At 33.0% G+C, this 21,419-nt stretch overlaps 5 protein-coding genes across 5 annotated transcripts; 3 read left to right on the top strand and 2 right to left on the bottom strand.

Annotated features, from left to right (window-relative positions):
* Window positions 1-161: 161 nt before the first annotated feature.
* On the top strand, window positions 162-3,085 carry TRIADDRAFT_26675 (uncharacterized protein; the record flags this gene model as incomplete). Its single annotated transcript, XM_002113568.1, has 12 exons — window positions 162-231; window positions 631-702; window positions 889-1,014; window positions 1,138-1,223; window positions 1,317-1,457; window positions 1,620-1,701; window positions 1,778-1,871; window positions 1,996-2,137; window positions 2,266-2,373; window positions 2,464-2,529; window positions 2,606-2,692; window positions 2,813-3,085. Coding segments are annotated over 12 exons (1,347 nt in total), but the record flags the coding sequence as incomplete, so codon positions are not given.
* A 778-nt stretch (window positions 3,086-3,863) lies between these two features.
* On the bottom strand, window positions 3,864-10,392 carry TRIADDRAFT_36098 (uncharacterized protein; the record flags this gene model as incomplete). Its single annotated transcript, XM_002113210.1, has 25 exons — window positions 3,864-4,190; window positions 4,302-4,352; window positions 4,470-4,518; window positions 4,626-4,707; window positions 4,810-4,909; window positions 5,056-5,154; window positions 5,286-5,356; window positions 5,447-5,535; window positions 5,642-5,674; window positions 5,769-5,838; window positions 6,007-6,104; window positions 6,192-6,262; window positions 6,416-6,524; window positions 6,598-6,660; window positions 6,895-6,945; window positions 7,027-7,059; window positions 7,153-7,244; window positions 7,318-7,374; window positions 7,613-7,679; window positions 7,748-7,809; window positions 7,938-8,066; window positions 8,422-8,481; window positions 8,616-8,709; window positions 8,940-9,070; window positions 10,261-10,392. The coding sequence occupies 25 exons, from the start codon at window positions 10,390-10,392 to the stop codon at window positions 4,038-4,040; spliced, it is 2,046 nt and encodes a 681-aa protein (XP_002113246.1). The 3' UTR covers window positions 3,864-4,037.
* A 1,768-nt stretch (window positions 10,393-12,160) lies between these two features.
* On the top strand, window positions 12,161-15,495 carry TRIADDRAFT_57197 (uncharacterized protein; the record flags this gene model as incomplete). Its single annotated transcript, XM_002113567.1, has 11 exons — window positions 12,161-12,263; window positions 12,808-12,936; window positions 13,636-13,700; window positions 14,067-14,212; window positions 14,293-14,348; window positions 14,456-14,595; window positions 14,699-14,747; window positions 14,859-14,922; window positions 14,995-15,076; window positions 15,297-15,332; window positions 15,400-15,495. 11 exons carry the CDS (start codon window positions 12,161-12,163, stop codon window positions 15,493-15,495), a joined length of 966 nt encoding a protein of 321 aa, XP_002113603.1.
* A 364-nt stretch (window positions 15,496-15,859) lies between these two features.
* Window positions 15,860-17,119, bottom strand: TRIADDRAFT_27010 (uncharacterized protein; the record flags this gene model as incomplete). Its single annotated transcript, XM_002113209.1, has 6 exons — window positions 15,860-16,062; window positions 16,169-16,242; window positions 16,375-16,481; window positions 16,563-16,666; window positions 16,834-16,951; window positions 17,063-17,119. Coding segments are annotated over 6 exons (663 nt in total), but the record flags the coding sequence as incomplete, so codon positions are not given.
* Window positions 17,120-18,335: 1,216 nt separating this feature from the next.
* TRIADDRAFT_50378 (uncharacterized protein) lies at window positions 18,336-20,084 on the top strand (the record flags this gene model as incomplete). Its single annotated transcript, XM_002113566.1, has 8 exons — window positions 18,336-18,347; window positions 18,429-18,538; window positions 19,135-19,231; window positions 19,335-19,397; window positions 19,488-19,538; window positions 19,629-19,694; window positions 19,768-19,839; window positions 20,037-20,084. The coding sequence occupies 8 exons, from the start codon at window positions 18,336-18,338 to the stop codon at window positions 20,082-20,084; spliced, it is 519 nt and encodes a 172-aa protein (XP_002113602.1).
* Between the last annotated feature and the right edge of the window lie 1,335 nt (window positions 20,085-21,419).

Here is a 21,419-nt window from a genome sequence, read left to right as displayed (position 1 = left end):
AACAGATTAACCTGCGATAATGAACTATAATATAGGAGTAGTAGAATTTTCTACGCTTTAGATCATTTAAAAATGTACTGTATATTATTGCCTCTCTTAGTACATTTGGATTCTGTCAATCTATCTCTGCCTGCAGTTTCTTAATAGTATTTACTATTATACAGCTATCGGAAAGTGCAAAAGAAAAAGCCGTGCCTTCGACAAAAATTGGCCGTTTGTGGAAGTATAGCGGTAATATCAAATTAACATTGACTTAATAGCTTTTAAACTTATGCTACTCAACTTAGATCATAAGGTTTTAACTGACTGCATTCTTTGTGTATGGGAGATTAGCAGTTTTATAACTGTTGTGACTCTCTCGTAAAGGGCTGAATGCAATATTAATTTTGCCACTAAACACTGATGTATAGAATATCGTGCTAAGACACGATGATATTCCATGCGTATATCAAATATTGGCATACATTATAGTTACTAGCTTACTGAAACGTAATATATATTAGATACTAAATTAGTTAATTACAGACCATAGATTGAGACGTTACACAATTATACTGTAAGCCTCATTTTATGCCATGGTTTCATAATAGCAACTGATGAATATTGCTACCATTTTATCTGTTACTTCAGGCTTAGCCGCCAGTTTAGGTATCGGCGCTATAACTGAAGCAACAAAGAAAGCCTTAGGTGTCAAAAGGACACGTAAGTGATTGATATTTTACAATTTTATACTATATTGAACTCTACTTTATTTTTATTAAAGCTACACAGCAAGTATGTCTTACAACTTTACATTATAGTGTACTAGTAACTCATATTATCCGTTCATGGATACTTCAATTATAATTATTTATGTAATATATTTGCTGTAAATTTCACCTTTAGCAGAATCAGATGCGAATGGTCTTGGCGGTAGTGTATTTTTAAGCGAAGCCAATGTTGAGAAAATTATCAATACTCTATGCAATTTACGTGGAGCTGCTCTTAAACTTGGTCAAATGCTAAGTATTCAAGGTTGGCTGTGCTTATAAAAATTGCAGCTGTAATTTCTTTAAATGTTATTATTTACTGCTCTACGCTTTTCCAAACAATTATCCCGAACTTTAAGGATTTAAATGTTTTTATTTTGTTGTTTAGATAACTCTCTAATTTCTCCGGAATTGCAACGTATTTTTGAGCGTGTCAGACAAAGTGCCGATTTTATGCCTCGATACCAAATGGAAGTAAGACATCACAGTAATTGAAAAATTGAGATAGATAGCAATTGCGATTTCTTATCTAACATTGAAAATTTTTTTTTGCTGCCGTACGTGAAGGCTGTGTTACGGGAAGAGCTTGGGAATGACTGGAAAAGTAATCTTGCGGAATTTAATCCTAAACCTGTTGCAGCTGCATCAATTGGCCAAGTACATCGTGCTGTTCTAAAGGATGGTCGTGTCGTTGCTATTAAAATTCAGGTAAATTACTGTTCAAAGGTAGAATTAATATAAGTGAATATTCATATGATACCCATCGTGATATACAATCGTTACCGATGTCATCAACATTAGTATTAGGAAATTTTTAAAAGAGCTACTGACTCTAATTTATCATGTATAATATTATGTGATTGACACTAGTATCCTGGCGTTGCGAATAGTATCAATAGCGACCTTGATACACTAATGACCATTCTTAATATGTGGAAATTGCTGCCTGAAGGTATACTAATAATTGTGGATTATGGTAAAAAATATTAGTACCCTCTTCCAACATCTATTTTGTGAAAATTTTATAGGTATGTATGCGGAGAATGCTGTCACAGTTGCTAAAAGAGAATTGGCATGGGAAGTCGATTACGAAAGAGAGGCCGAATGCCAACAAAAAATGAAGTAAAGTTTTCACTGATGATACAAACTTGTTGTCATCCAATTTACTGTATTCATTTGATGACTTTAAAATGTGTTATAGAATCGTGGATTTCTGTATATTTTTAATTATCATCCTATTATTTAGGAAATTACTTAAGGATGATGAGAGGTTTTATATCCCGGAAATAATTCCTGAATTAACCGCCAAAAGAGTCTTAACGTGTGAATTCATTCGAGGAATGCCGTTAGATAAAACGTTCGATTTGGATCAAGAGACTCGTAATAGGGTATGATAAACTACAATATGCTCATTATTGTAAAGTAGTGATTAAATTTCTTAACTTGCACATTCAATTGCAATGCTTCCATTTTAGATTAATTTCTTCTGTATGTTATTATTATTATTTTACCGTAGATAAGCTTAAATATTCTAGATTTATGCCTTCGAGAAGTTTTTGAATTACGATATATGCAAACTGATCCAAATTGGTCAAATTTTTTTTACGATCCGCTCAGTGGAAAAGTAAGATTATTTCTGCTGTAATTCTCGCGTTACTCAGTACTTTTACTTTATCGTTTAATTTAAATTATCGCATCCATCCCATTACTATAGGTTATATTGCTAGACTTTGGTGCCACTCGTGGATACGACAAAGCTTTTGTTGACGAGTACTTCAAAGTATGTATTATTTTTATTCGATATATAGTATTATAAAATATAATCACGGTGCTATTTGTTAATTCTTGCCTTGTAGATTATCAATGCTGCTTCTAAAAAGGACAGAAAGACTATCGAGCAAGCATCGAAGAAGTTAGGTTTTCTTACTGGTTATGAATCAAAGGTAAAAATTTGCTATAAATTTAGCCTATTTTCAAAATTCGATTTGTATTATACTGCGAATAATTAAAATGAATTTATCACTTCTGTAAAGGTAACATTATATGTAACTTTGTGTCTCTAGGTAATGACTGAAGCCCATATCGAAGCTGTAGTAGCACTTGGTGAACCTTTTTCTTTTAGTGAACCGTACAATTTCCGAGATCAAACTTTAACATATAAAATAAGAAGCCTTGTTCCTATTATGTTACAACATCGATTAACACCACCACCAGAGGAAAGTTATTCCTTACATCGAAAAATGTCAGGCGTATTTTTACTATGTACAAAATTAGGAGCAATTGTTCCATGTAAGCCGATATTTGATAGAACTTTCACAACTTACAAATTTGGCTAATATAATTGGTATTCATTCGTTAGAATGATATCGAAATAGCTACATATTATGTATTGCATTATTGAGACTATTGAATTACTATTTATTACGATTTGCTATAAAGCTACTGAATGCAGAAACGATATTGTGTATATTAAAATTTTGCAACCGGCATGCTCCTAGTAACATTCCAAAATCTGATTTTATAGGCTAATAAATTTGTATATCTTTTTATTATAATGGTCAGCTATGCTTTAACTATGAGATGCAGTATATATGAAATATACTATTATGGTTGTGCCACTTTAATATATTTTTATTTCAGAATAGCAAATAGCTAATAAATTTAAATTTTATTTTATACGTGTAGTACCGATCATAATTATTAGGCAAGTTATACGTTATATTGTTAACTAATGAACGTTATTTAACTGTAGCATCCAGCATAAACAACCTTATGCAATATGGTTGTATGCGGAATAATAAATGCCATTAAAGGATGTATTCCTCACTGAAAGTTTATTACAAACGAGAGATTATTGCTAGTTGCATTACACTACACGTACAACTTGGATAAATATTTTTAATACTGTGAATAATTAATTTCTAAGTTCACTCGAAAACTTACATATTGGAGTATATAATATGTAATTGTAACTGTAAATTTCTAAACATTACAATATTGCGAAAGAGATTCTACCAGAATCTGGCGTTTCGGCTACATATTATTATAAGCATATTTGTGATTGTTATGCACTCATCTGTTGCTGCTTAATCATGACTACTATGATTATGATTACTTATCTCGAACCATCTGCGTAACTTTGAGATAACATCGAGTAGCTCAGTTACAATGATAGGTGTTATAAAATAGTATGTCAGGCGTAATTTTTAAAGCTGTGGATGCTAAAGCGTTCAAATTTCTGGTGATATCAAACTCAATGCTATAGTGATGCAAATAGGATGATGAATTCTAGCCGTTGTGCCACTTTTCTAAAGCTGACTCTATTACTGAGTGATCTTTGACATGGTATGGAACAGTTACCTCCAAATTATGAATATCTTTCATAGCAAGTTTTATAGTTGCTTCAGCATTGGAGTTACCTGTCCAGCTTCGTCTGGAAATCTAATAAAATTAAAGAATTAAGTATACATACACTTGAAATTATTACTATACAATGATGTATGCAGTCCTTTCATCGTAAAGGATTTATCGTTCATTCGAATTTTAATTTACCCCATTTAAGACATCCCACATAAGCATAGATGCAGCGTGCTCATCAGCTTCCTAATTGAATTTATGATAATTATTGTATTGTAGTAAGTTAATGAACATAACTAATTTCGAAGTCGGGTAGGCAATACATAAGCTAATATTTTAAACTGATATCGACACAATACTAACGGGAGTTCCATCTAAGACAATACCAAATCCACCATTAATAACTTCTCCCCTACGTCAAGATTCAAAGGTGATGACGAGTTAGAAACGTTACAGAGAAACTAATGTATTGGCAATAAAAATCACGAAATTATACACTTTATACAGTGAAACTCATACCAGCCGACACCTCCGCCATTGTGAATTGATACCCAAGTCGCTCCTCGAAAAGAATCTCCAATAACGTTTTGTATTGCCATATCTGATAACGATTAAAAATAATATCCAATTCTCAATTCACGCAATTGATGAACTAACCAAAGTTCATATAGCTAAAGCATTTAACTCGTATATACTTAATTACCAGCACAAAAGCAAGAACCATCGTAAACATTTGAAGTTTCACGGAAAGGACTGTCCGTACCGCTGACATCGTGATGGTCTCTGGTAATAACTACCGGAGCCTATGGCAATAAATAATAACCGTCTGGATATGAGTAAGAACATATCAAACAGTCTACGAGAACAGAAATAATTATATATTGAGTATTAACCAGTGCTCCATACAATCCTATTGTAAATTATTGTATCGATTCTACAAACAGAGTACCTCGATTTTTCCAGTTTTAACAGCGTCATTGAAAGCTAATGCTATAGCGCGTCGTCCTTTCAGATCGGAATATAATATACGAGCTTGCGAGCCTACAACCTATGTAGATACCTTCATTACTATGCTAATCATTCTCAAGTATTGTTATTAGTTTTAGGGAGCTTACGATGATACAAATGCATCATCTAGGTACGACTTATTATTTAAGGCTGATCAATGTTTTGAAGTACCATTTTATGCTTTGCAGCTTCCGTAATCCATTTGATATTATCTTCATATTGTTCCTGAATATTTTCTGGAACTAAGAGAAGCATTATTATATTAATATTTACGATGCTTTTAATAACCATTGACGTCTAATATATAAAAATTGATACTCTATAAAATGAACCTCCTTCCCCAATTGCATTAAGTAATACAGTCTTTGCAATTTCGTCAGTTTTCTCTAAATCCACAGGATTCCCTGAAGTGCACACCCACCTTTATTATATGAAATATAGGTCATATAGTCTTAGAATGTGTACGGTATCAAATCAACACAAAATTAGAAAATCAAGGAGATTTAATTTCATACAAATAACATTACCTAAATGGGCCAAAGCCAAGAGAAAATATATCTCTGTAGGTATAAAGAAAGAATAGCGAGAAAGAAATATTACTTTTTATAATAACAAGGGCTCAACCAAAACTTAGTTTCGATATTTTGCAATTACCCCATTATGTCTTGAATGTAAGTTGGGTATTTATATTTGCCTTCGGAGAATTCTTTAAATACATCAGCACCTTGTGATATAGCAAATCAAAATCAATAATAAAGTAACATTAATACTTTATAACATTCGCAAGATATTTTCATATATAGCATAGTTAGGTGGCAATAAATACAACGCAATAAAATTCTTCTGGTTAATAATAAACAGAGTAAGTATACATCCGATAAAGGAAAATTACCTGCACGTCCAGCTTCAAGTAGGAAGGCATTTCCATAATCCCAGAAATACATACCTTGAGCAGATAATTTATTTATTGCTGCAATTTGACGACGTAAACTAATAAAAGAAAGTATTATATATTTAAGAGTATAAAATAGCGAATTAAAGTACAGGTACAAGCGCTATATAGATATCAAAAATAACCTTTCTTGCACCATAGTCTTAAATCTGTCGGGTTTCTCTACCATAACTTTCTGTGCTTCTTCGAAAGTTAACTGTATCAAAAATATACGATATATGTAGAAAATTCTTTACTGCGTAATCATGACAATAACGTATTTCTTGCATCCCTTTGATCCATACTGAAACGAATAAGTAGATATGTAGATTGCGATTGCCGTAGTAAGTTTAAGTTATATCTGGACTACCTGTACTGGGTAATAACCACCGTTAAATGGGCAATGTAAAGATGTTTGATCTGATCCAAAATCGACTAATAATTCTCCAGTTTTTTCATACTCTTCCGCAAGTCCCTCCCTGTATTGGAGAGGCGATAGATAAATTAACAAACATTGGATACGTGATGATATGTGTGAAAAATAAACCTTACCATAGAGTCACAACATTTCCATGGAAACCTATGCTAACAGCTTCTCCCTTTTTTTTGTACTCCCTGAATAGTATTAATAGTTATATAGAGGAGAATAGCAGTAAGTATAAATAAAAGCTGATATGAACATCAAATCAATTATAGCTAATAGTCAGCTACAGTAATGAGTATCTGCTTATATCTTAAAGAAACAAATTAGTTTGAAGAAGTGATTAAATGATATAAATCTGTAGATGATTAATTGAAGAAATATAGTTACTATATTACTAAACATGATTTTAGGGTTAATTTGCTTACCTTATTCGTGCTATGCAATCTTCCAAGGACGTGCAAACGGTAGTCACCCATCTAACAAATGATAATTATGAGTGTACTCAAAGAGTGGATAGATTAGGTTTACATTGTTATAAAGATATACGCTGTATTTACCCCTGTTTATGCCTCTTCTCTAAAGCATCTTTGCTGACCTAACATAATCACATTAAACGAATATTCTATCGCTAAACAATTACTTTTGTGAAATACCAACGAAATTTTCTAAGCTGAATTCATTACAATACCTCCGCTACAACACCAATACAACCACAGATTACGGCAGCTTTGGGTTGAGCGCCACTCATACCTCCCAGGCCTGAAGTGACGAAAACCTTACAACAACAGCATACTATGAGTTCATTTTATCGTGTATGGTTGTATACTTTAATGATAAATATAAAATACCTTTCCACTCATAACAGATGTGCCAGTTCGACGTCGAGCAACATTCATAATAGTAATCTAATTTCAATTTAAATCATAATCAATCAATGGTGCTATCTGTATAATTAAATATATATAATATTTATTATATCTTTCAAATAGCATCATTACTCAGCCTTCTACCGATATGAATGAATAGAAACTGTGAAAGTTTTTTATTTGGCTTAGTCCAATTGATCAAATTAAGAAGCGTATAGGTCGGCAAAATAATATAGCACTATAGTTTTTAGTTTTATCCTATATAATGCGTCTTTACCGTTGTACCATGAACTATTCCCTGTGGTCCAATGTAAGAATAACTTCCTGCAGTCATTTGTCCATACCTGAAATGTAGTAGGAAATTTTTTATCAGCATTCTACCTATAAATTAAAATACGAACTGTACACTTACATTGAAACACCTAACGCGAACATCCGTTCATAGTCCGAACGAGAAGAGTAATTAGGAATAACCTAGATACAAAAGATAGATTGATAAATCTGGATGTAACGACGATATGAAGAAGGTTCACAGGGATAGGCGTAAATTATACAATTATATAACTTTAGTAAAGAACATGATAGGCCATGGATAAATTTACCAAGCCATTCGAAATAACAAGTCTTGGAGAATCCGGAAAGGCTGGATAGAGTCCTTGTGGATGACCAGAATTCATAACCAGCATTTGATCTTCATTCATTTCCGCCAAATAGTACATCAATATCCAAAACTTTACCATTTGCGGTAAATGAAAAGCTAATAGTTAGTACATTAATGTAATCATGTTAAATGTACGTACAACACTAAACAATGTAATATAACGCTCATACACAAATTAGCGATGAAAAAAATATCTAGAAATAATAAAATGTTTCATACGACTGGTATTTTGTAAAATTTTATCACCAATTTTTAGCATTATTACGCCTGGGAATGACATTAGACAACAAGTACCAGATCACTGGGTATAAGCACTAGCATCATCGTTATGTTGGCTTATTTATTTTTTGTAGCTCTTCTCATATTATAAGATTTAACTTGTAAATAAGTAAAAACTGTATACTTTTGATAGCATCTCATCGTACCTGTGCCCAATTTGACAGAACTTGACCATTGCCCCCGTACGTTACTAATTCGTGCGGAAACTACAAATAAAATGAGAGGGAGGCTAAAGGAATACCATACATTATCATTTTATAATTATAGTAATGTATAAAATATAACGATTAATTATTGTATGATCCTGTAGATATCAAAAAAGTTTGTTGAACATTCTTACTTGAGCTACTTCGGGATCCAAGTTATTCATAATCATATGCATGATTGCAGCAGCCTGTTTCGTGTTGGTTGGATATTCATGAATCGGATAGGCTCTGTTATTTACAATTATAATGAGATGGTATTTTATAAATACTTATTTCAGAACTAGATGCCATCTAAATAAGATAGGAATGGGAATCGAGTTTACATAATTCTATCAGAATTGTAATTAAGATAGCAGAACGCGATCTCATTAGCTAGCGTTCCTAGTTATACTCAATTACTATATTACAGAAAGGACTGAACGTGCATCATCATTTTCAATCTAATGTATTTATCTTACTTCATTGGAATAGCCGGACGAAATCGATACATATAAATATGGCCGTATGTCTTTAGTTCATAGGCAAATTCAGGAGCCAACTCAGGATGGTATTCGATTGGGAAATAACGAAGGGCATTTTTCAATGCAAGCTGTAAGATAAAATGGCAGTAATATCGTTATCGTTATATACGTATGAACACTAGTATACATTCTATAGATGCATACAATTAACAATTTCACACCTGTGTGCAGCGAACGATTACTATTATGTGCTTGTAATTAATTGATTTATATCAGTTATATTTATTAAGAATTGATCAGTGGGTCAACTTTGGCTACTATACTACACTATAGCAAAATATTACGTTTCAATAGTAAAAAGCAAAGTTAATATTGTGTTTAAGCTCTTATTTTTCAGCATAATCATGGTTATCCTCTTTTATGCTATAGTCCTGCAGTGATCTATTTTAGGTTCTGATTACTGATGTTTCTTTCGGAGTAGAATTTGTACTAGCAAAAATTAGCCTTGCTGACAATCAACAAACTTTAGCATTTTGTGTATCAATAAACTTTAGCATTTTATGTATCAACAAACTTTAGCATTTTGTGTATCGATAAACTTTAGCATTTTATGTATCGATAAACTTTAGCATTTTGTGTATCAACAAACTTTAGCATTTTGTGTATCAACAAACTTTAGCATTTTATGTATGTGTAACATATACACAGTAGTTTAGTTACTTCAAGAGTAATACCGTACCAAGGCGTTTTAAGATATTACAGTTGTTTTTGCTCTAAGTCATCATTACTATACGTTAATATAGGCTTGGATATCATCATTATCAATATGAAAGGCAATATAGAAACTGCTCATGGAAAGTTGTTTAGCCATTTTTAATTACGAATCCTTACCATCATACCGTACAGTGAACATTATAACACTTTACCTTCCTATAAAAGGCAATTTTATTGATTATGATTATAGTACAGTAGTACAATAAAATAAAATAAATATACTACATGTACTGATGTACATAAGCGTATACGGATCCATGTCAACGCCTCTCATAATTAGAGCAAGCGATCATCTAGGCTTCGATTGCTAGCTATTGAACTACTGCATCGGCAGCTCTAATCGACAGACCTTGAATAAAATGGTATCATCCCATTGCACAGGAAAGTCATTGATTTCGGTGTACACTATATAGTACATTCAATATCATCATGTATGGATACTACCATCGTATTTTATTCAATTTAGCTAAGCTGTAGAGTGTCGAGTCAAGTGATGGTCTTACACTGCCATTACAAGTCCTTTAGATACAGATTGAAATTATACCTTTTCTTCCTCAAAAGTCAAGTTAGTTTTACGAACTGGCGCATGTGGAACACTGGTATCGCGTTCTTGTGGAGGTGGTGGTGGCAATGGATCAACAGGCAATCCGGAGCAAATTTCTTTCAAAGTCGCCATGATAGACCAATGTTGTCGCTGTTAAGCAAGCAAGGAGAGATCACGGAATGACTAACGCGGAGGTCTTTAGGTGGTCCAACACGCTCGAGGGTGTACAGTACAGTATACCGTACAGTACAGTCATGCTACTACAGTGTACAGTACGTGCTAAAGCGCTATCGTACACAGTATAGTACTGTGAGTACATACAGTACTGTACTGTACTGTACAGAGTTCCTAAGTTGAGCAACACTCGGTAGTCATCACGTCATCATCACCAGCCTAGATCTTTTCTCCACATCTTGACTACTATACTGTACAGTACAGTATGTCCACTTGTGCAGCCATTGGACTACGAGGAATTACCAGTAATCACCTGTTTAAGGTCCAGACTAAGATGAACTGGCAGTGATAATGTAAAGTAAAAAAGAACAGAAATAAAAATAACTTCTATCCTACTCAATCTACTGACATCCTTTTGACGCAACACAAATAATATTACACTAGTGACGTCGCAAAATGGAAAAATTAGACTAATCGACATATTCGATTTCGATTTATCTTGCACGTGAATGTGGGCAAATTGTTAGCGTAATAAAGTAATTTTAGTCTTGATGATTGAATCGAGGACGAGGGGCAATCATCGTAAAATAGAATTTTCGAATACAAAAATTTGTATGGCAACAGCTTTTACTGATACAGTACAGTCGACGATAATGTCCTTTTTTTTGTACAAAAACATCGACCTCAAAGTACAAGTTGCCATCGAGTTGTACTACAATAGACCGTATAAAAGAAGATGAGATTTCTGCTCAACATTGATATAGGTAAATGCATAAAGCAGTAATCGTTTGAAAATACATGATCAGATTAAATGACTACATAACGAGTATTCTAGTGCAGTGCAACCAAATGATGCCACTAGAATGCCCCGATCATTAAAAAATACGTTGCGAAGATTGTTTAGAGTCCAGCAGTTGTAGATATCACTAGACTTTCCACGATCAAAATATACATTTGCGTGTTTACTTTATTTTTGTCTTTCTATTCTTGTAAATGAACAATCATTAGAGGCAGATTGGGGGATAGGTCCTATTCGGACTGATTGCTCGTTCGTAATCTACAGTGTACAGTACCGCAGGACTATGGTACACAATATATTGTACTGTAAGCAAGAAGTGAACCTGGTACGCGTGCGTAGTCGCGTCAAAACCTTTCAAATTGAATATCCCACAATTTTAACTTTGCTCGTTATAACCGACAAGTAGAAAAGAGGCAAAGCCAACAGCCAATTTAGGTTGGTTAGGATCGGTGAGAGAGTTAAGGCCATTTGAACATTGCAGGATTGAAATTTTGACCCATTTTCCATATTTTAATCCATTGATTCCATAGTGAAAGTTCGATTGGAGTACTTGCCTTTCGTATTTTTACCACAGTCAGCTACACATTAAGATAAGATAGCATCTGGATAAACAACTATTTATTTATTTACTGCAAAATTGCACTCGACTGTCCTGGAATTGAACATTCGTTCGCTGATCCATACACACCCAAGCACAACAAAAAGCGACAAGAAGAAGATAGATTCAAAACGCTGATTCAACTATTATCGATATAAATCGTCGAAAAATAGACCAATTATTGTCTTGGTAGGAGTAACTGCTGTTATTGCAATTTTAGTTGCATTGTCATTTGCTATTACTTATCTATCGGTGCTAAATTGTCAATTCTATTTCTTACTTTATTGGAAAGTAGAGCAATCATAATAATACATATTAAAAGAAGAGCAATGGATGAAGAGAGTATATTCTCATTAGAAGAAATTAAAAAGCAACTCAAATCGTTTGGATACAATCAGATACCAAAGAATAAATTGGATAAATTTGCTGAAGGTAATTACTAACTTACGTACTATACGTACATACAGTATATTAAGAGAAGATGTTACTGTTTGTCATATATCTTTTTTAATCGAGTGTTGTAATTTGTGCTATCGTAGTCCGGTTGCAGATGTGCATGATCCTATCACTTAGTTAGACTGGTAGTAAAAGCATGATCATGTATCCTTTATTTCTACAAATAGTTTGTTACCATTTCATTTTAATACACTATTCGTATTGAATCGCTGATGTAACTCCATGCCAAAATCAATGAAAAAGTGACTTGATTAATCGCACCATTACTAGCTAAGGAAACGTTCCAATAAGTATGCAATTTTAAATTTCTTCCGATAGACTCTAGTTAAGGCTAAATCATTATTCCATCGATAAATTCACATTATATGTACAGTACTAGTTTTAGCCTACGCCAATATAACTTTAAGGTTAGTTGGGTTGACAATAGCGACAGTAGTCTTTGTATCTTTCAGGATAATTATATTGACTGTATTATTTATTTCCATATTTACGTATCCTCACTCTTTGAAATATGCTATAGACTTGAATACTTTGGCGAAACATGAAAGACAGAGAAATAGTTTGCTTAGCAGTAGCAGCACTATGACAACACCTTCTATCGATCCGCATGACTATATTCTTGATGGTGGTGATCGCGATTATTACGACGGTAAGATGGAGCTTTGTAAAGACCTTATGATACTGATTAATACGTATACGTATACTCGTATACTGTAGAATGGCATTTATAGCATCAGTAGATACATAAAATAGTGCTGTATACCATACTTATCATGTAATCATTTCAGTTGTTTTTTGATGTCGATATACAGTATCATACTGAAGCAGGATAGGCCTCAGATACCTTATATTTTTGTACATATACTTTACATTGAACATTTAGTTATTCCACTATGTTACGCTACTTCTTACGCCTTTCTGTCTACTAGTAATTAACCATTTGTGCATTGTACATAAATATATAACCGAAATACATACCTGTATTGCCCTTATGCACAGTAAGAGACTTTGTATTAAACTTTAGACTGCGAATAGAAATTATTGTTATCATCAATTGTAATTATGTGCCCGGTATTTTTAACCTCTAAGTAAGAGCACAATATTAGCTACACTATTATGTTAACTCACATGCCGTCGAATGTGTGATAAGGTTACTCACTACATACTCAGTAAAGAATCTTTCTGACCCATACAAATTTACGGTAATTTCGTAAAATCCTTTAAGAGAATAATCGGTATACTATGCTGTAGGGTATATAGACGGCACAATTTATATAGACTATGTAATTGAGCCCGGTATTAAAACATTTCACTTTACTATTGCAAATATCGCTTTTTCCTCATCTAGATTACGATACAAGGCCTCAACTTTCTGAAATTACCGAAGAAGTTTCCGTACCCAAACGAAAATCGGTAATTCATAACTCGTTATCCACTTTTTATACTGTATAAATATGGAAAAATTGCAAAATCTGTAATTCTATCATCTGCCTTATATGAGTATGTGTAGGTGATGGATAACGTTAAACAATTTGAAAGTTGTAGTAATAAAGTACTTAAATTTGTATAATTTAATATAATTAGTTCTAGCCCCAATATATATCTTCTTAGTGATCTTCAATTCACTCACTTGCAATGGAGTAACAAAATGTTTTACGTGTTCGATACTATAATTTCGTATTATTTAGCATCTCCTCATTTTCAGAGGATAATTGTAAGCGGCATAAAACTTTTGTCAAGATTCAGCATTGATAGTAATGATACTGTTCTTGATATTAGATAAACATTATTGGCGACAAGGAAAATTTCTCTTACTATAAGGAATCAGCTGATAATAATAGAGGAAATATCAATCGCTATATCAGTAAAGCATCAGCGATTGCACCTTCTGCAGGAAAACCAATACTAAAACGAAAAGTTTTAAGGTATTTCTATGAATAACATTAATGCATGCGTACACTAATGCAGGAATAAAATTTTACGTAACTAAAATATCATTGTTTAGAAAATACAATGGAGAATCGCGCGTATTTGATGAATCAGGAACTGAAAGCGAAGCTGGTAAATATAATATTGCTTACAATATACTTATTTTGATAAAGATGTATAGCCAAATGAATTGTTTTTTACCAAATGCTAGCAATAACAATTGGATTAAATTATTGCAGGTTCAATAATTACAGATGAGCGTGACGGTGCAAAATCTGCCTATACAGATAGATTCAGAATTAGCAATTCAGCAGAAAACTTAAATCGTGATAGAAGATCAGTTTCGCCAAACGAAGCTGCTAAATTTTCTAGCGATGAGGTTTGTAGTTACTCCCGATATACTGTAATCTCTACGGATGGATTTGTTGATGATGATAAGATATTACAAAAAAATCATGTAAATAGATATTGACTTTTTTCAGCAGACCTGGACAGACTATCCTCAATCTTCTGTGAAAGTTCTACCTTCCTGTAAGTTATAAAATACAAATTTTAATGCAGTTATATAAATTATACGTAAGCATGATTGTTTTACTATATACAGTGTCTCTAAGTTTTTCACTTTATTGTTAATTAATTCAGTTATTCGTCCATCTTCAACGCATCCTCACACTCGAAACCTGAAAAAAACTGACCCTGTTGCAACGTAATAATAAGCATTTACTAATTATTTAATAAGTAATTCCCAGTAAAGTTATAATTTCCATTGCTTATTCAGGTATCATCGGTATGCAAATGAATGGAGATCAAGAGGAGTACCGGGAGAAAAAAATCACAAAGTCCTTCGATGGCAAATTAGGGTAAGGAATATTAATTACTACTATAAATTAAATTCAAACCTTGGGAACAGGGATATATGATCAGTAAACAGATATTTAAATTAAAATCCTACTGTATACCTTTTCAAAATCAGATTCTATTATGTACATAATTTATGTTTTAAGTATTTTTTAATTTTACAATACATCGTTCTGCGTCTAATGATTGTCCTTTGTATAATCTCATTTATAACTGGTATAGGAACAACTTATACAACAATATGATCCTCCTAAATCGGTGAGTACTACAATTATAATGAGCGGCATCTTTGTGCCAAGCTGACTTTTTAATAATTTTATTCTAGAGGCCACATCAATGCCATGCTCCAAATGATTACATTGTACCGACTGATAAGAAACGGAAGGCACTTAGATGGGAAATTCGAGCGGGAATGGCTTAGCTACCTTCCATCAATTGTACTTTGGCTTTATAAAAAAATATATGTAGTGTTGATATGGAATTAGCAGTATGATTATCATGTACTATACGAGCTGTTGGCTACCGACAATTAATGATATAATTGAAGCCCAGTCCATAATCTTTTATTGTACATATACATTATATATCAGACACAATACAATTAATTCTTAAGTACTTAGACCTGTTTAGCAGACGATATAATTTGATAAGGTAATATTTGTATAAAATCGAAGCAATGCAGAATTTATAAAATAGACTGTTTGAAATCAATGACTCTTCTACAATTATACTAATAAATAAATTTAGCAAAGAAATCGTTTTTAAAAAAGTCCGTTTCTTCGGTATTATGATTCTTTAAATTCCTCTGATTCTTCCAGTTGTAGTTGATCATTACTTTCCGGTATGGATTCTAATGATGTCATTTTAAAATCATATTTATCCCAAGCGGGTTCAGCTATATCTTTTACAAGTCGTTCTTGCAATATCTTCAATGCAGGAAGGGATAGAACTAGTGCATGTCTTTTCAGCATCATATGTACATTAAGCGCTAAATATAATTGAATGGCATAAAAAAGAGTTGAAGTATCAATTAACAACTAGATCAGTCGGAAGAGGAGATTTAAACACATTTGGGTAATGATTCTGATTCTAACCGTAGCTAGGTAGGACATCGCACTTTTGAATATTTCTTGCAGCTAGTCTAAGATTTTCATCTACATATGTATTACTAGGAGTAATATCACAGGGTAAGTAACTCATTTAATTATGCTAGCTTAAATTTTGACGTCATTCATACAGTATAATCCTAATCAATAATACAAAACGAAATTATCACTACAAATGTGTATGTTCTACCTACCCATCTACAAGAAGTGCGCTATACCAATTTCTTTGATCGAGTAAGTCCTTTAAGTTTTGTGTTTTGTGGGTCTCCAAACCAAATGAGTCAACGATATACAAATCACCCTATAAAGAACGATGTCATCATATTATTGATAAAATCATTGATTATATTATACTATGTAAAATTCATGATATATCACATACTTGAGCAAATTTGACCGACAACGCAACACGTATTGCCATAGATCTAACTTTACGAGGAAAGGTGAAATCATAACTGCGAGGGCGAGGTCCATGAACAGTGCCACCTAAAGAAATTACGATTCCTGTTTAAAGACTGCATGAATATAATACCGTAATTGCATAGTGAATACTATGCAACACTACGCTTTGATTAAATTCTAAGTTTAGTGGATAACTAAAGTATCATCAGGTAGTGTCAATAAAATTTTCGCTAAAACAAAATTCTTAATACCTCCTCTGAAATGTGGAGCTCTGATACTTCCTTGTCTAGCTCTTCCTGAGCCTTTTTGAGGCCATGGCTTTCTTCCACCTCCTCTAACTTCACCTCGATTCTTCGTCTTTGCAGTACCCTATCATCAACAGGAAAATGAAAGTTAGGTGCAATGATGATACCAACTTGTATAAATCGAGGGCGTTAACATAATTATAATCAGACGTATAGTAATAGCACAAAGCTTTACCGCTCTTCTCTTTGCTAACTGCCAAACGACATAACGATGCAAGATATCTATCCTAAGGTTGTTGTAAAAATGTAATTAAAGGGTAAAATTATGAATTTATACGTTAGTATGTAAACGATTGGACCAAAAATAGTTGGTAGTTTTACCTCGGATTTGCTAAGAAGACTCTCCTATCCAGTTCAACTAAACCCTTGAGTTGCCCATCCAATGATGTAAACCAAGCTTGTGGGATAGTCGGTTTATAAGTTTGATATTCCTTATCATTGCTTAAATCAGCTAATGCAAATAAAAGGATTACCAAAATCAATTTATACAAATTATCCACATTAGTAAATACTCTGTGTTATACTACATTGTATATTACTGCACATTCAATTACCGCTTTGGATTACAGAAAGGTTGTACCTAAGAGACTAAATCGCATTATTTAAGCTTTAAAAACACAGTTAATTTACCATGGTATCATAATACTTCTATTATAAAGCATATATCACGCTGCTAGTGAAAATTGAGATTAACGTTGAACGTTCAATTATTAAAATTGTTACTACAGTACGCTTGAGTACCGACTAAAGCACTATGATTGACTTAGAGCTAAGGCATAAAGGTTTCTTATGCAATTTCTGTAATTGCATAAAGTATCATCCAGTGTAATTTACAGTAAACTATGAAGATGCAGAACCAATTCTACCCTAAGCTAGTGTATAAGCAAGATAGTTACCATTATGTATCAAAGAATTCTCTTGGATTGCTGTTGAAGCTAATCTCGGCCATGCCTGTAAACGTGCAAAAGGAAAAATTTTAAAGAATGTTGTACAATGTCATCTCATCATCGATCATGCAAGATCAATATCTACTCTATATTATACCTTGCTCATCTTTGTAGAATGAACAACGTTGCTAAGTGATCCTGTAGACGTTAAATGGGGGCCTTGATATATATATCTTGATAGATATCGAACAGACGATGCAAAGTAGGAGAAAGCCATCTTGAAGCCGGTGCGGTCTCAACGTCTGACGCCTGAACGCTACGGTACAGGATACTGTACAGTACAGTCTACAGTACTGTGTACAGTACACTGTATTTGCATCGACTGTAGGCATGTGCTTAATGTACTAGTCCACAAGATATAGTAAAGCATATAAGATAAGATAGTTATGTACACTATACGTCGGTAGAGGGAATTCACGAGTCTACGACTAGGCAATGTGGCCGTAGGATCGAATGCACATGCGCCATGCTAGTCCACTTCATTCGGTGAAGAAAGGAAAGATGTTCTTCCATGTAAGTTGATGTGATTAACAACTTATTTGTTGATATTTTACAAGTACTAATCGTCAATTTATCTTCTATTATCACCTAAAGGTGACATTAGAGCATGAAATTACGCTACATCCCCGTTATTTTGGGCCTAACTTACTGGATACTGTTCGAAGGAAGTTATTCAGTGAAGTCGAAGGTACCTGCAGTGGCAAGTAAGTCCGGCCATCATGTCGTCTTGATAACAGGATGTAGAATTATTTTGCTCAGAACTTGTTACATGCCGCGATCTTGTCATATTACATTATCAATCATGCAATAGATTGATTATTTTTATTGCTTTTATTGAGGAAATGTATAATCTATTCTATATTTTATGTCTCAGAATAGTTAATTTCCGTACACGTTTACTGTTACTCAGACTTGTATACGTATTTGCCCTAGACTGTGAGAATATAGATTTGATGTTGTTATGAAATTGTCACTAAAATTTGTAGATAATTACATAGAACGATATTATAATATCAGCTATTCAAGAAATAGAGTGATTAACGTATACTTTTAAAAAGAAATGCGTTATCTACCATGCAACACAAATCATTTAGTACTTGACTTATATGTAAGCGTTGCATCTTTGCCTTTGTTGCGAATAGTTTTGGATATTACGTTGCAGACGATAACTAAAGTAGATTAATTAACTGTAGATAGAATTGTGTAATCAGCACCATATTTTAGATGGTAGAACAATCAGCATTGACTCTCGTTGATTATAATTTATGCTAACCATGTAATATGTGTGTATTTACTGTAGGCATGGATTTGTTATTGCTGTAACCATTATCGATAAGGTTGGTGTTGGGAAAATATTACCAAACTCAGGTTTTGTAGTTTATCCTGTCCGTTATAAGGTTAGTTATGCGCTAGAAGAACCAATTAATGGATGGAATATTGTAGAAAAATTATCTAAATCGTGGCTATTAATTAAATCCCTATCAATATATTCGCTCACAGGCGATTGTATTTAAACCTTTCCCTGGCGAAGTTGTCGATGGTATCGTAACACAATTAAATAAGGTCAACATCGTCTTTCTGCTGTTCAACTTCACACGAATCTATTAAATAGTTGCTAGTATTCAATATTATAGAATTTGATTTTACTTATAGGTCGGATTATTCGTTGAAGTTGGACCTTTAACCTGTTTCATCTCAAAATATGTAAGTGCATATAAAGAACTTGAAAGGGTAGTTTGTCTAATGTTAACTGGAATATCACATTTCATAAATACTTTTATTATTTATTCTAAGTCTATTCCACGAGATATGTTCTTCGATCCAAATGGTAACCCTCCTTGTTTTAGGACTGAAGATGAGGTATTATTAGAGTTATTTATCAACGCTGATTAGTACGTAACTACCGTATTATAAACGATAATTTGTAATTTAGGATATGATTGTACAAACTGGCGACGAAGTTAGACTAAAGATTGTTGGTACAAGAGTTGATGTTAAGGATATCGTAAGTAATAGATAGCATTACTTTTCTAAGGAGGCAAATATGTAGCATCTTTTATAATGCTATATCATCAAAACAACTTGTAATAGCAATAATTTATATATAATAAACAAAGTCGGCTCTAGTTATATTGTCGATGTATTAAGTATTCTTATCATTAATTTCATCATTTAATTTTTCTATTTCATTCGGATTTTCAGTTTGCCGTTGGTTCTCTAGACCAAGATTACTTAGGTAAGATTAACTAATTTATTTAACGCTATGAAACATTGATTGTAGGTCTCTACATATAAACAGTCTTATATCATCATCCTTTATTTTCTTAAATTTGTAGGACCTATTTAGGATCTTCGTAGGGCCTTTCCTGAAACTTCTGTTACATCGATAACACTGTTTCCTATGTAACAGTTATTTAAAAGCGATCATCATTAAGATGTAATTTCAATCTGTTAAAATGGATTTTTATATATAAATTAGCGATGTTTATTCGTTCTTGCCTGATAAAATTTTGTACATAGTACCCAATCTATAAATGTACGTTATCGGAAGCGCCTACGCGCGATAATCTAGACCAAAGCTTTCAATCAGAGATGTACATCTGGAAGTAAGGTTCTGTACCATTAGAGTTAATGAATAAAGTTGGTTGCACATTGCATACTCCATATCTAGATTGTCTGCAACATTGACATCATTATGACAGCCGGTTGCCGCTATCGGCTAGGATATAATGCATTATATGTATACGTAATCCTTGGTCGCGTAAATGTGTATACGTATTGACTAATTAGTACTCAAAGTACGTAAGCTAACACCAGATATAAAGATGATTGATTTGCTAATTTCAAATAATACTTATAAAAATGATTAAAAATCAATGCATACGTATGCGCGTGTCAACATAAATAAGTATGAATTAAGTCTTGAAGCCTTTATAACTTTTATCTCGAATAAAGAGATGACCTCGTATAGTATTTTAATTAAAACTATCGGCTATCTTAGGAATTTCTAGCTCCCTAAATACCGAGTTACCTACAGCTATTCTAAGTAACCAGATTATATCGTGTTGATAATTATAAGATTCGCATAATTAGCATTAATCCTCTGCATTTTTATGAAACTAGAGGAATAACGGTATTTGTGATATTTTACCCCATTGGTTTAAGGGTACACTACGCATGCGTGTGGTTGCCAAAGAAACAAATTGAAGAGTATGGTAGATTTGTCGATTTTAAACCGTAGACGCTAATTTCTATACTGTAGATACATGAACTTCTCATTTCCAAAGTAATTTCTATTGATTTAGTAAGGGGAAAACAGAAGTTTTGACAAAACTACGTAGAGACTCCGCACAACATTATCGAGTATCGTTATAATCTTCCACTGCTTTCCGATCCATTCTGCGTACTGTATATAATAATAATAATAAGACCATTAAGAGACAAACTGAAGCTAATAACTATTACAGAAATTTAGGGATAATTTTTAAAAATTGTTGGATAGAACAGTAAAAAGTCAAGATTTCATTTCTTTACTATCACCTAGCTAGACTTAATATTATTAGAATATAACTGAGATTATAATTC

This window comes from Trichoplax adhaerens, genomic scaffold (genome assembly GCF_000150275.1).
Source record: "Trichoplax adhaerens TRIADscaffold_6 genomic scaffold, whole genome shotgun sequence".
NCBI lineage: Eukaryota > Metazoa > Placozoa > Uniplacotomia > Trichoplacea > Trichoplacidae > Trichoplax > Trichoplax adhaerens.
This window is presented reverse-complemented; position numbering and strand designations above follow the sequence as displayed.